Genomic DNA, 15145 nt, shown 5'->3' with positions numbered 1-15145 from the left:
CAGTATCAAAAAGAAATTGAAAACTTTAAAAGTTCCCCCCCCATCAAATATGCAAATGATCAGCTTTTGCCTTGGGTAATACCAGTACCCAAAGACACAGATTTTGGTCATAAGTCACCATCCCCTTGCATACATGAGAGCCTGCAGCCATGAGAGCTTATGGCTAGGTACCAGCAAATCTTAGTCCCAGTGCAGTCTGGTGTCCAGCATGGCTGGCAAAATGCTGACCTCATGGACCCATCTTGGAAACAAAGTTGGGTTTGGGGTTCCTTCCCTTCCCTTCCCTTCCCTTCCCTTCCCTCCCCTTCCCTCCCCTCCCCTCCCCTCTCCTCTCCTCTCCTCTCCTCTCCATTAAAAAAAACTCTGACAGCCAGGGGTTCTAATATTAGTAGGAAGTAATACTACTACTCTAATACAAATGTTCTCAAAATATTCTTCATTAACAACAATTCAGAGAGCCAAAAATAAAGCAGTTTATGTCATATTTCATCAGATTGTGTCCAGCTCTGTGAAGAGAAGGCATACTGGAGCCAACAAGAGAGCAATACTAGTTATTCAGCTGCTTAAGGATACTCCATCAAGCATCAAACCAGTATTTCTACTCTAGGAGGGAGGGTGAGAAATTGACTTACTGTGTTTACTCCCTCTTTTGTTGCATCCTTATTTTTTTGTTATTGTTTAGTTTGATAGGAGCAGGGACCCTCTGTTTGGCAGTGGATCAGCTGCAACACAAGATGGCTCTTCCCTGGCACTAGCTACAGCTCAGAAACACCAGGGACACTAATTCACCTCCTTCTGCCCTTCACCTGCCTCCAATCCCACTGAATGCATTAAAAAAATGGAAGAAGGTTGTTGCTTTCTTTACCCATGTTCTCCTCCTGGCTAGCAGGAATACAAGCCTGGGAATTTGAGACCTCCTGCCCATCAGATGAAAGTCCCTACTCTTATAAGGATGGGCTATAGAGACTTCTACAGAAACTATTAGGAGGGCGTGTTATAGACACATCTGGGCCTCTTCCTGCCCTTCTAGAAGAATAGAAAATAGCTTCTAAGTTTGGGCAGCAAACTGCTGCAACCAGTTAAAATTTCTGAAATGTATTTTCACAGTGAAATGTTGAAAAAAGTGAAAATCTCCAGATGCACCCCTTAAAGCATCACCCAAACAAGTGCAAATACATTATTTCACTATTTTTTTCTATGGAAATTGCTGTGAAACTTGCAGATAAATTTTTAAATATCATCTAAAAGAGACAAAAATACTTCATTGTTGTTTTTACCATGTCAGACAATATAGAGATGTTAGGTTTAGGGGGTGTGAAGTAATATTTTACTAGATGAATGATATGTACATCTTGTATACACAGCATAGGTTGCATTGGCAAGTCCATTTATAGAATAAAACCATTTAACAAGTTCTAAAATATTTGGCTATTTCCCCCCCTCTAATTTTAAAGCAAAATGTTCAAAATGTAGGATAGTACCAGATGTAGCTTCTGGCAGTCGACATTAAGGGTGTGTTTCTGGAAGAAAAAAATAGGCTAGTAAATCCAGCTCAACTGGAAGTGGGAGAACTATCCTCATGAGATTTTGAGCCAAAGCTTGCATACTCAGGACATATGGATAAGCATTAGTTATCCATCTAACCCACCCAAGCTGTAACACCAAACTTTTTGAAGCTGGATTTACAACTGTCTGCAAATCAATTCAAGTGGGAAAGTGGAAAGTATGCCATCAAGCACAAGTATCAAAAGCTTTTCTTTCATTAATATTCTTACAATGGAACTGCAGTTAAATAGTGTGTCTCTTTTAGAGAAAAAAATGTTCAGCAAATAATGGGCTCAGGGCTGTAAAACCTGGAAAGTCACATTCTTTAAATCACTGAAATGACTTAGAGTCACATTTTGAAGAATGTTTTAGGCTTATAGGAGAAGAAAGTTAGTTGGCTTTCAATTTTGAAACTGAGATTCAGGCTCCATTGCAACTTCAGAGCATGTCATCCAGAGACTGAGGATTGTTTCTAAACTTTATGTCCTGCTAGGTAACTGTGAAGGCAGTTTGGAATATATTCATGCATATGGAGCATCTTGCAAAAGTGAGCTTATTAGTTTAAATATTTCAGGTGGGGTGAATTGAGCTAACACTTTCTTACATATTTTATGCACAAACAGCACATATATATTTATATATAAATATATACAATGACTTGTACACACACACTCTACATATCTATATTTGTGTATATGTATATATATATGTATATACATAATGGTGACCAACAAATCACCTCATTTGCTGTTCTAATGCCAAAACATGTCAGCAGAAAACCCCTCCCAGCACCACAGTTCTGTGGCGCCAGAAACTGTGAGAACTAGTCATGGTTTAGATGGAAATGTTGTCCTGTTGTCCCACATAATTGAATAATCTCTTTTAAAGAGAGTCTGATTATTATTATTTTTTTGTCCCCACTCTCTTATTGTTTCAAATGTAAAATAAGATGTCGTCTTCCAGGCATTCCAGAAAAACAACAAGCAAAACCCATTGGCATTGCAAAGGAATAAATATTGGGATGGTACCAGGCTGAGTTTCTGGCAGTCAGTGTTATGGGTGAGTCCATGGAAGGGAAAGAAATAGGCCAGCTTTTTCTCCATGTAACCACAAACATTGTCTGTTATAAGAGCTTAATTTATTCATAAACTGTTAGAAATATTTCTTGTATTCTCTTTGGTAAGAACTGTGATCTGCTAACAATTTGTCAGCTTGTTCTTTTAGCTCCCCCCAAAACAAACAAACAAACAAACAAACACATTTTTATCATTGAGATTCACCATGAGTGCTAGTCATTGTTTTGAACCTTTCAACAAAAAGTTAAGATAAATGGCATGTGTTCCCAGATGTTACTCTTTCTAAGTTAATTTATCTCAGAGTAAAGATACTTGTTTCTAAAAATACGTGGTAGAAAGCTGTCTCATAAAACAGCATCAAAGCTTACTTGGTTTTGTTGCTATTTAATTTTTCATTACTCTATCAAAGTTCTGCCCACAGATCTCTCTGTAATCATTGATTTACAAAAAAGCATTCTTTCCCCTTTTCACAGTAATGTTTGCATTAGGCTTATGCTAGGCTTCCTTTGGGGGGTTGTTTTAATTTACCACACTTGTACTTTCCATTCTGAATCATAGCAGCCCTTTAAATAATGATGGTGAAGTTAGCTGCTTTTTTCTTTTACACTGCATGGCACTATTTTTCTGCAAAGCAAAAATCTTCCACCAGTAGCATCTCATGTCAACAAGAATCCCTAAGCATTTACTTCTTCCAAATGGTGCCAATGGCAAGTTTATGATTTTGTCACTGGTGCTATTTATTGCAAATATATTAGAAACTTCACAAGCTTGCCATTAGCTGAAACAATTTTCAGAAATGCAATGCAGAGAAATCAGGAGATGCAATTAGTGGAGCAATTAGGATATTCATTCTTTCCACAGTCATCAAAAATTCCCTGAAAAGCTTAAATATCTGCATTTTCAAGGTGGTAATGTTTCTGAGTGTTGTGCTGAGCATCTCAGATACAAAGTCATATTAACAAGCCCTCCAGAACTATTTTCCCCCTCATCTGCTTGCAAAGTTCATGCAGTTATTTATGCAGCATGCTGTCTTTTCCTGAAGGAAAAATTCCTCAGTACTCTATTTTTAACAAGAGCAAAAGGCCAGCTTTTGAGAACATCCCTATGAGAGCAAAACATTACTGTCACTTCTATAGCTACAAATGTCTCTGACCACCGGGCATGCCTGAAGGTAGATGTGACAACTCTGGGACAAGTGCTGGGTGAGACTGGAAATGGCAAAAATCCTGCCTCGGTCCATGAAAAATCCCATGCAGGGACATATGGGGGTATTAACATCATTGCTCTGTGGGCAAAACTGCTGATTAACCTCCTGAATAATGCTTCTAGAAATGATTTTCTGGGCACTTAGTAGAGGTCTACTGAGGTCAAGGGCCTTCCACTGATTTTGGAGTAACCTGGGAATAACTGTAGGTGGGGTTATGATCTCTTTGCAACATTTTTTTCCTGATTTTTCTGTATTAGAAGGCTCTGGGATTTTAAAAAAAAAAAAAAGACTAAAATGAAGATAGCAGATTTATTGCCTAAATATTGTCAGTTTTATGCAACTCAAAAAACCAATGCAGTATGAACTAAGAACTGTGAGACTTAAGAGGCTTATTGTTAGAGATGTAAATATGTTTTTTAAAATAGTTAAAGTCCCACGAAGTATAATACTTTGATGTTCAAATAAAAAATTTTTTTTTTTTTTTTTTTTTTTTTTTCCTTCTACCAGTTTTGATAAGATTGAACTGTAACGAAGAAATATTTCAATGGCTGATGGAATCTCTGTAGAAAGATACAAAAACATACATACAAAAGCATACTTTCTCAGCATTCCCACCCTGAACTTGAAAAGATTATTTGAAAATGTCTGAAGCAATAAAGGAGTGACAAAATCTGAGTTTACTTTGGTCTCCTTCTTACCTTTTATTCATATTCAGAACAAGGGAAAATATCCTTACTTTGGTCCTTTAGTAATCTTGGACAGGAATCCAAAGCTTAGTTCCAAACTGTTTATAAATTTTAAGACAAGCTGCATTCAGATCAACAGAATGGTACTGACAGATCAAGCAGAGAAGTATGAGCTTTTCCCAGTTTTTGGGGGGAGATTTTGGAAGAGGAAAAAAGAAAGATGGAGATCCAGTGTGGTACTTCAATAAGTGTCCAGCCATAAATGCAATATTTCTGACTTGACTTTGAATAAGGAACACATGGAGCACATCAGAATAACATCCATATGTAAGCAAAATTTCCTGTTTGGGGATTTTGTTTCTGGCTCACAATCCAATCTAAGCTTACCCAGAATATCCAAAACTGCCACATTGCTAGTAAATGTAGGAACAATTTCAAGCTTGTCTGGATTCTCAGAAGGGACTTCTGATTTCAGGCTGAAATTGCACAAAACTCTGTGGCTGCTTTCTTAAAGGTCCAGCTCAGAAAACAAAGAAAACATATCCTGATTTCCAGAGTTTTGTTCTAGCCTTAAGTTTCAGTCAGTCCTCAAGTTCAGAATGTCTAATTTGTACAAATAGCAGATGATCTCAGATGAACCAAAATCTTAGTGATTTTATTATATAATGTAAAACTTTGCATATTCATTTCACGGGAATGTATGTCATAACACCAACATTATTTCTAAGCATGGACCCCAAACCATCTTTTATATGAGCACATTCCTCAGGATTTGATGGATTGTACTTAAAAACAAAAGCAAAAAGTTGCATCAAATTCTTTCAGGCATCCTTAGCTGTTTAAAACTATATGATGCATTAAAGATTACAATGAAAATATATAGCTATAAATGATTACTGAAAAATACCACCACAAACAAAATGTGTTAATTCCAAAACACTATTTATGAAGAAAGTGTATTGGGGGGGGGGGGGGGCCACCACAGAGGGTTGCCAGTTTAAGCGGGGACCATAGTGCATCTAGTAGTAACAAATGCTCTGTTACATGTTTAGCGTGTGGCTTTCAGCTTCTTTTGCATCCAAATGCAATGCATGACACCAAAGTGAAACACTTTCGCTAAGAGAAACAGTCAACCCTGGAACCAGTCCTCCATGACACTGTATAGCAATATGGGGTGCTCTTATCCCCCTTGGCAGAACAAGTTTTCAGGAAAAGATTGTGCTACTATTAAGGATGTTTTCTGTCAGGCTCTTTAGACCTCAGTATCAAGCATCAATTGAGTATCACTCCTGTCTCTACGCTTACAATTATGCCCCATGACTGATCTCTTTCATCACTTGGAATTTATGCAACACTTTCATCCCAGTGAACAATTGCCCACAAGACACCTTCCATTTCAGTGCACAACTGACTGCTCTTTCCTGGAGATTTTGTTGCATGCTCTGAGCATTAAGAAGTCTCCAGAATACAGGCAGCCAAGACAAGTGCTCGTGTTGGTTTGGAGAAGAAAATTTGAGTCCAACTTTGGGGGCTAGGTGGGAGAAGCAGAATATTGGTGTCACCTACAACAAAATATATTCACAATGGATGGTAGAATTTTTTAACCTGGATGAAAACACCTTGAAAGATACAGTAAAATCTCTCTTGAGGTTGGTGTGTGTTATATACAAAGATTTATTTAACTTTTTGCAGGGCAATCTTTGAGATCTGTGGGGATTGTTATTCAATGGACATAAATCAGTGTAGCTCCATGATGTTTATTGTTTTGATTGCAAGCAACTCAGTCACGGTTGTAGACATGAAGCTGTTTCTTCTTCCAAAGTGGCACTTATCATGCAGCCGTCTGTAGCCTGCTAGTGAGGAATGGACAATTGTGCATTTGCTATGAAGTATGTATTTCATTAGAGCTGTGGTCTAAGAAGTGTTTTGTTTTTGGATGGAATAAATAGCTGCAAGTGCTGTGGGAGTTCAGAAATGCAGAAACTCAGTCCTGTGCCATCACAAGCCCTGTCATCTCTTGCTAGATTTTTGCAAAGGAGATGAAAGGCAAAGATTTAGCTTTATCTCAAACAGCTCTAGCAAATTCCTCTCTGTTACTGGGAGGACTCAAAAGGTGGCTTAGGGAGCAGAAACATTGTGAAGAGCAGCTATGGGGGCTTTAATATATGGTCAGCTATGAATAAAAGGAAACAGTAACAAACCATAAATATAAAATGCCATCAGGTAATGTTGTGGGTGTGGGATAACAGCATAGAGAGGGGTACCTTCCTGGGGAATGCCTCCTGCGACCAAGCCATCCTCCCCCCTTCCTTGAGAGCACACACTTCCCCATCCATCCCTCTTGCTCGCTTGAATACCTTTCTTCCAGCCTCATTGTTGTGCAAGTTCATCAGCCTCCGTGCATTCTTTTTGATTTCTCGGGCATCAACAAACCTCCGGGAGAACTCAATGCCGTATCTGATATCCGCAGAGCAGCCTCCCCACTTCCAGCCCTCCTCCTGGTTGTAGTAGCCCTGTTTCTCTCGGTCACAGCCACAATTGCTGAGGTTGCCCTGGCTGCAGGCGGCCGTGACAGCGTGTGCAACCCCGGCAGCAGTAATGGCATAGGTGAACGCAGCTTCCCTGCTTCCTGTGGAGAGAAGCCAAAAGCTGATGGGTTTGCAGAAAGGTAGCACTTACTAAAGAAAGTACACACATTATGTAAAGCAATGGTGTCAGGTAGGAATGTGAGGCATTACTTCTAGCGTATGCTTCTCATTCTGGCAGAATTATGTTAAGTATTTTAAATGTTTGGTTCATCTTGGGCTCATTGCCCCAGGTAAGCACCAGCTACATGACAGTCCCGTCTAACCCCCTACACTAGAAGGGAATTTGGCAATGAGTTTGGGCAGTGGTGAGGTGAGGCAATATGATTTGTTTTTTATTATATTGTCTCATCAGGTTTGCAAGCTGAACTGTATGTATTTTGGATGAATAATAGGTGAGTCACCAATGGCAATGCTCACTGGAAAACAGTAGTTTGCTCTAACAGTTGGTACTGCCTGGAAAAAGTGTACAGACAATTTAAGAAATACCAAACCCTTCTGGGTGCACGAGAGGGTTGGGCACAAATGGGGGAGGTTATTATTGCACCTTTATGGACCAGTAGGGCCCATTAGTGATGCTGATGGTCAACTACAGCAAGAATTGCCTACAGGGACAAGAGCTAGGTAGGTTTTGTTTTCTTTCAAGGTGAAGTAGAGATGACCTCTTTTGCTGACTTTTCTCATGTGTGTGTTTTGCTGTGAGCTCTTCCACTCTTCTGAGTGATTTCTGCATTATCTTGTCTAGTTGGTGTACAGAGTGATGGAAGTGCTAGGGAAGCATTGTTTCCTCTCTGGAACAAGTGAGATCTTGCTGTGAAGGCAAAGGCTTGTTTTTATGCTTTTTATTATTATTATTATTATTATTATTATTAATGATGTCACTACTCGCCAATGTTCCTCATTCCCCACTCCTTGTTATAGGTATCGATATTGAGTATATAAGGGACAAATAAATGCCATTTCTTGACTAGACATTAATAGGATGAGTTGCTTTTGGGATGCACATAAGCAAGGAGATACAGAGGCAGAGCAATTGAAAGGGATGTTACAACCTCTTCCTGCTCTCATGTGAGACTACACTCTGTTGCTGACTGTAGGGGTAGATTATGGCCCTTTTCATTTTGCTGTTCTTATTTACATTTCCCTACAAATTCCCCTCTCAGTGCTATCATTATTTTCCTCTGTGTGTTTATTTGGTGATAAACAGACAATCCTGTAATACTACTGCCAAAGAACAACTATAAAGAATTTGCAGAAAGTTGCTGAAATGCTTTAATGACCACACATAAAGCTTTAACATGGTTAATGGATTTGGGAAGAAAAAAAATTAAAAGAACAAATTTTCCAGAGGAAAAAACAAACAAACAAAACACTTAGAATCTATTTATAAATTTTTATTTTAGTATTCACAGATACCATAACTATTCTGGAATGACCTGTGCACAGTGTGGGGTTTATTATTATTTGTCTTATTTGCATATATAGCTTCCTGAAAAGTTAAACCTCTGCAAGATACAGGAGAGATCCTACAAGAAGCAATCATAAACTGTTTTTTTGGCATCATTTCCTTGTTTCTCCAAAGCAATAAAAAAGGTAACTTAAGGAAAGAGAAAAATAAAAGGGCCTGTTGTTCTTTAGGTACCAGGAAGGTTAAACTGACTTGTGGAGTATTTAAGTATATCACCAAACTGAAGGCTTGACTCTGCTTTCAGACACACAAGTGTTTTGCTGAGGTGTACGATGTGTGTAGTCTGGTTCAGTGGTTCCCAAACCATGGTCTGCAGAACATTGGTGGTCCAGGAGGCCACAGTAAAGGGTTTGCAGCTAATCTGCAGAGCCATATTAAACACTGTTTTTAATGGTGTTTTCAATTAAAAGTTTGATGATAACGATGCCTGGTAGTCCACAAGAAATTCTGAGGGTTGATAGCAATCCAAAAAAAAGTTTGAGAACTTCTGTTCCTAGTATGTTCTCTAAAATGCATATCAATATTCACTCCTCTCTCTTTCACTCCCCAACTGAAGTCAAAACTGAGACGTGTTTTAAAACATAACCTGTTGACTTGCAGGATTTCCTTCTTCATCTCCTTTCAAAAAAATAAAAAATAAATCTATTCTTAATTTGGATTCTTTATTCTTAAATTAAAAGACTGGAAATGTGAGATACAACAGAAATGACATATAGGGAAAAGTTTTCCTTCCTCTCCAGGATGAGAGTAAGTAGAGTAAACACATAAAAAAGCTCGTAAACAAGCAGAAACATATTTCTGTCAGGGAATACCACAGCTGTGAGCTACAGTTCAGTAGATTTATCAGGAGATTAGCTAGAGAGAGGTTGCTGATGTTTTACTTTTTCAATTCAGTGTATTCCACATGTATCCAGAGTAGGAAGTGACATTTTGTAATGGCACTGTCTATGTCTTGCTCATGAGTTTTCACACATCACTTCCCTTAATCAGTTTTGTAAAACTAAAGAATATTCTGGCTTTATACTCCTTTTTCTCCTCTTTGTTCCCATTGTACCCCTGGTTACATTTGGGAACAGAGGAAAATATCTTTCTTTCACCTACTTGACAGTTATACCAGTAAAGGAATTGTCTCAAGTCATGGAGTAATACTTAATGGAAATCCCATTGACTCTCTGAAGATGTTATTCTTCTGTTTCAATGCAGCTCTAAAACAAAAAGGGCTCAGAAATAATAGGTGGCTTGAAAATCAGATTGCTTTTGCAAGTTAAAGTGTCCTGCCATTATTATTTTTTTGCATTTTATTTTATTTTATTTTTAGTTTAGTTTTTATCTAAAGAATGTTCCAAAGCTTTCTTTGACCTTCAGGGTAAGCATTACCTCAACAGTTTTCTAAAGTCCTAGGATCAAGAGAGTCTATCAGAAAATGCTGATGGAGGAGGATTAGGAACCTCTGTGCTTGAATAATATGTCTACTGTACACAAAGCTTTCCATTAGCATGTCATCACTTGGAGTCAGTCCTAAGCAAGTCCCTGTTAGGCAGCTAAAACAATTTAAGTAATGATTGCTGTGATACCTACGTGAAGAACAATAATCTCATTTTATGGATTTTTTTTTTTTTTTGAGATTTTGAAAATATTCTTATTCTGCAATGAAAGAGACAAATCTTTCCAAAAATGTTCATTAAAAGGAAAAAAAAAAAAATCAAAAGATTTGGGATATGGCTCAACTTGGAAGCTAAAATTTTTTGTTTGTTTGTTTTGTTTTGTTTTTCTGTGAATATCTGGGTCACCTAGTTATTTGGCAGTATAAGTGCACACTACCTGTGTCTCAGAACAAAAATCTCGTTTGACTTTTCAATGTTTTCTTTTATGTAGACAAGAATAATTTTGTCAAGATTTGATTTTAGTGGAAAAGACACTATTTTGGCTTTTATTGCAGACCTTGGATCCCTACATTTCCATATTAGAAATGCCTGCTTTCATGTCAAAGAAGACAGTTCTGATTTAATTCCCCAAACATAGAATGGTGTACTGGGTCTGGCTGGGATGTTAACTTTCCCTGCAGCAGCCCATACAGTGCTGTGCTCTGCACTTGTAGCTAGAACAGCAGTGGTATCACACTGGTGTTGTGTCTGCTGCTGAGAAGTGCTGGCACAGCATCAGGACTCTCTCTAACCCTCCTAGGGGGTGGGCAAAAAGTGAGAAAGAAACATCACCAGGGCAGCTGACCTAAACTAACCAAAGGGATATTCCATACCATATGATGTCACACTCAGCAGTAAAAGGTGGAAAAAGGAAGAAGAGGGGAGGAGTGGGCTCTCGTTGCAAAAATGTCTGTCCTCCTCCCGAACACCAGCTATGTGCGTTGAGGCCCTGCTTCAAGGACGTGGTCAAGCATCGCTCATTTGTGGGAAGTAGAGAGTAATTTCTTTCCTCTGCACTTCCACATAGCCTTTACTTGTTTTGTTTTGTTATTCCCTTTCCCCCTCCCTCTTCCCCTTTCCCCTTTTTTCTGTTTAGTTGAATTGTTTAATTAATAATAATATTTGCTTAATAATATATATATATATATATATTTCTCTTTAATTAAATTATCCTTATCTCAACCCGTGAGTTGTTCTTTTCTTTAATTCTTCCCCTCGTCATCTGAGGAGGGGGAGTGAGAGAGCAGTTGTGGTGTTCAGCTGCCTAGCACGGTAAAACCACCACAAATGGTACACAGAAATTGTCTGATCTAGTAACTCCAATAGAAGACAGCAGTCAGTACTGACTGAAATGTAGCCTGTTGGTTTTGGTAAAGGTGCTGAGAGTCACTTCTTGCAATCTGCTAGGCCATGAGAGAAGTCTTGTCTGTGGTCTTCCAGTCTGAGTTGCTGCCATTTGTTTGAGTTCACTTGTTTTCTCACGTTGGATTGTATTTTAAAAGTGGCCTACTACCCAGTAATGTAGACATTTTCTGCTCAGACAGTCAGATATTGGATCATTGCTTCCTACAATGAGCAATTTCTGGCAGAAAGGGTGAGAGGAATCTATTTATCCATTGTTTCAATCTTGGAACAGCCTATACCTTAGTCCTAATTTAGATGTCATCTCTGCTAGTTAGACTGCTAACTGCGCTAAACTTAGTATGGTCTGATGTTGAAATTATTACAAGTTCCATAACTGCTGCATTCTAATATGCATATATTCAGCAGCATATTTTCAGCATGTAACCACAATCAGCTGAGAATCATGCACGCTAAATATATATTTTGATCATTTGTCTGTGAGTGCAGGGTTACAGATTTAACTGTTTCATAGTTATTAGTAAGACATCTGTTTTTCAGAGTAACTAGATGAGAATATTACTATTCCATACATCATTCAGAAATGTATTTTCTCAGCAGTTAAATTAATAAGAGTGTCATCAAATGTCAACTAGTAGAACTCTAATTTAAATTGAAAGAGACTATGGAATATACACTGTTTAGCCTGAATTTTGCTAAATCTTGGATTAACAATGATAGAAAAAATGTACACACTGCTATTAAACAAAAAAATTCCTTATATGCTTACAATCTGTAGACGGTGGATCTTGAATTATATGACACAATAAAGGTTGGTGGTAAGAAAAATGAACTATAGTTGAAGTTAGATTATTTTTGCCACACTTCTTATTTTTGACGAGTCTTTTGCAAATGAAAGCTGAGGACACATTAAGTCATTTTTTATGGACAAAAGAGATACATCTAGATGAGTAAACTGAAACTCAGACAATAGCCCCCCAAGTAAGGCTGGCTGGAGTAATTTGCAGACAAGTTTAGTTCCTTTGTAATTTTCTATTTTATTCAACACACTCATTAGCAGTTCTCAAAGAAAACAGTACAGTCTCTTCTCCTTGGGTTCAGTCCAAGGGTAATACGAGTCAGTGAGAGTTTTTTCACTGTCTGGATCAGATCCTTTCTCTATTTGCATTTTCAGTTAACTAATTTTGTACTTCTTGGTTTATAATCTAAAAGCAGGGATTGGAATAATTTCTCTAACCTTCTAATTTACTATAATTTACTACTAATTTACAGTGAGGCATGTGAGAGAACAGTGAAAACAGATTGCACAAGTAGAAGAAAAGCTATAAGTAAGTAGGGCTGGCAGGATCCTCAGGGGGGTTTCTAGTTAGTCTCTCAACCCTAATGTAAGCTAATAATGCAGGTGTCCTTCAAAACAGTTTTTTATATATCCTTTCTTAAAGTTCTTCATGGTGGAGATTCCATAGTCTATTCCATTGCTTCAGGACCCACGTTTTCATATATGTTTTACTAGTATTAACCCGAAACTGTCTTTCTGAATACAAACCTACTACTTCTTACTGTACAGATATTAAGAACCTGATTGTTCCCTTCTTCTAGCAGCAGCCTTTAAACATTTAAAGGCTTCCACCCCCTTTCTAGATGTGGTCTGTCAGTCCTTGTAGAGCAGTTTCATGGGCTCTGACCATTCCTGTTGCTCTCCCTGGGCTCTCCCAAATAGCTGTCCTGTGCCTTGCAGTTCCATGCCAGAGATGGAACAGGCTGCTCCAGCTAAGGCCTTGCTCGCTTGGGGTTAGAGCAGAAGTAGCACTTCACATGTCTTGCATGCTACACTCCTGTTTACTCATGCCAGTATGGTGTTTTCAAAGCAGCTGTACATTTTTAACTCTTTATCAGTTTGTGGTCTTCTTCTATGCTGCTGCTATCACAACAGATGTTTCCCATCTTGCATAGTGATGCTGATTATTACCACATACAGACCTTTGTCTTTCTGATTTACCTCCTTTTTCTTTTTTTTTTTTTCCTTTTTTTTTTTGTTGTTGTTGTTCTTTTTTCTTCCTTTCCAGTCGATTTTTCCATGATCATTTTCAATTTTGACTGAAACTTCCTCCAATTTCATTGCAGTCCTCCCCAGCCTGACTTCATTTGTAAATTCAATGAGCTCAGTTTATGCCTTCAGTCAAGTCAAGAGTATAAGATTAACCAGTACCAGAACCAGCATAGATCACAAGTCAAGTTAGTTATTACATCCTTCTCTTTTGATAACTATCCTCCAAATAAATTTCTTGACAGTATATACCCATTTCATTAGAGTTTCCTTAGTTTTCTCATGAGAATGTCTTATAAAGTGGTGTCAAAAGCTTCATTTAAATCCTAAATATATGGTATGAAATTGTTCTTCTCTGCCTCTGAGGCCTTTGGTGGCAAAATAAGGAAATTAGATTGGTTTAACATGATTTGTTCTTGACAGACCTTTGTTGACTGTTACTGTTACTCATCTCCTTGTTTTCAGTTATGAGCTCAAATGGGTGTTTGTTCCCATTATTTTTTTAAATTACTGAAGTTAGGATGATTGGTCCTATAATTCTTCTGCTGTTTCTTTTAGACAAAGGCAATAAATTTGTCTTTTCAATTTTTCTTAATGAGAGTTCTCCACAAGTTTTCAGTTCTAACGGCTGCCAGGACTAATGGCTCTAAAATGGCTTCATTAAATGTTCTGATATGAGGGACAGTTAACTAGAATGCACACAACCTGGAGTGATACTTCCCCCAAGCTAATGCTGAGACGATATTCCTCTGTAGATGATGTTATTTCTATAACCATCTGCTCACCACTCACTCTCTTAGTGAAGGCCAGTGCAAGAAGTTCTTGACATTTTGACATTATCCTTGGTTTATGCTCACCATGGTAGTAGTGGACCAGCTTTTTTATACATCTTCCACTCACTGTCAAAGTACTGACTGAATCATTACTATGTAGTGTGTTGTCAAAAAAAAAAAAAAAAAAAAAAAAGAAACAAAGCCACCACCACCACCACCACCAAAAAACAACACCAGAAAGAGTCACCCATGGTCATGAGGTTCATCTTGCAACACCTGCACTCAGAAGTCCTCCTGAATGAGGAACCTGATGCAGACTGAATATCTGCTACTCTGGCAGGGCTTTCTGATCAAATCTGATGGAGTCTTTTGATGGACATATTAGATAGTGTTCTCGTTGTGGTATTTTTTTTTCCCTTTTCCTGCCTAAAATCCTTATCTTTTTTTTTTTTTTTTTTTTTTTTTTTAATAATGTTTCATCCAGATGGGCCTGTTTAGCTAGACTAGAAGTAAAGCAGGAATTGCAAATTATTTCAGCAGCTTCTTTGTAGACTGCTCATAATGTCCATTTTCAATTACACTTGGATGGGACAGAGAATGAATGGTGCATATCCAAAGCTGAGATTGTGCAGTGCTGTGACATAATGTTTTGTTTACAGATTTTTCTGTTATTCAGTAATTTTCACCTCTAGAATCCCACTAAGTTTTTATGGGTGGAAGTGCTAGAATTTTGGCCATCAGTCTAAAATCACTCTGTTAACTGGATTGTTTTCTGTTGCTCATGTGTGTTTGTCAGATTTTCTTTTAGAATGGGCTGCACATGAGCCAGATTTATTTCACACTTGCTTTTTGTAACTCCTTGCTCTCACTATTTATATAGTTTTGGAAGCATATCTATTAATATATATATATATTTAACATGCCTCCACTTTTCATATTTTTTTAAACATTTTTCCAATTTCACAGCTATTT

The 15145-nt window shown here is 37.9% G+C and overlaps 1 protein-coding gene across 3 annotated transcripts in view; it reads right to left on the bottom strand.

Moving 5' to 3' along the window:
- The window catches only part of WNT7B (Wnt family member 7B), a 97095-nt gene that overhangs the window by 7494 nt on the left and 74456 nt on the right, over positions 1 to 15145 (bottom strand). For all 3 annotated transcript variants that reach the window (XM_035309539.1, XM_035309530.1, XM_035309521.1), the window contains exon 3: positions 6872 to 7143. In XM_035309539.1, coding sequence (XP_035165430.1) covers positions 6872 to 7143 — 272 coding nt within the window. The remainder of the gene's footprint in view (positions 1 to 6871; positions 7144 to 15145) is intronic.

Source organism: Oxyura jamaicensis, chromosome 1, assembly GCF_011077185.1.
Source record: "Oxyura jamaicensis isolate SHBP4307 breed ruddy duck chromosome 1, BPBGC_Ojam_1.0, whole genome shotgun sequence".
Taxonomy (NCBI): Eukaryota; Metazoa; Chordata; class Aves; order Anseriformes; family Anatidae; genus Oxyura; species Oxyura jamaicensis.
Note: the sequence above shows the minus strand (reverse complement) of the source record. Positions and strands in the feature narration are given on the sequence as shown.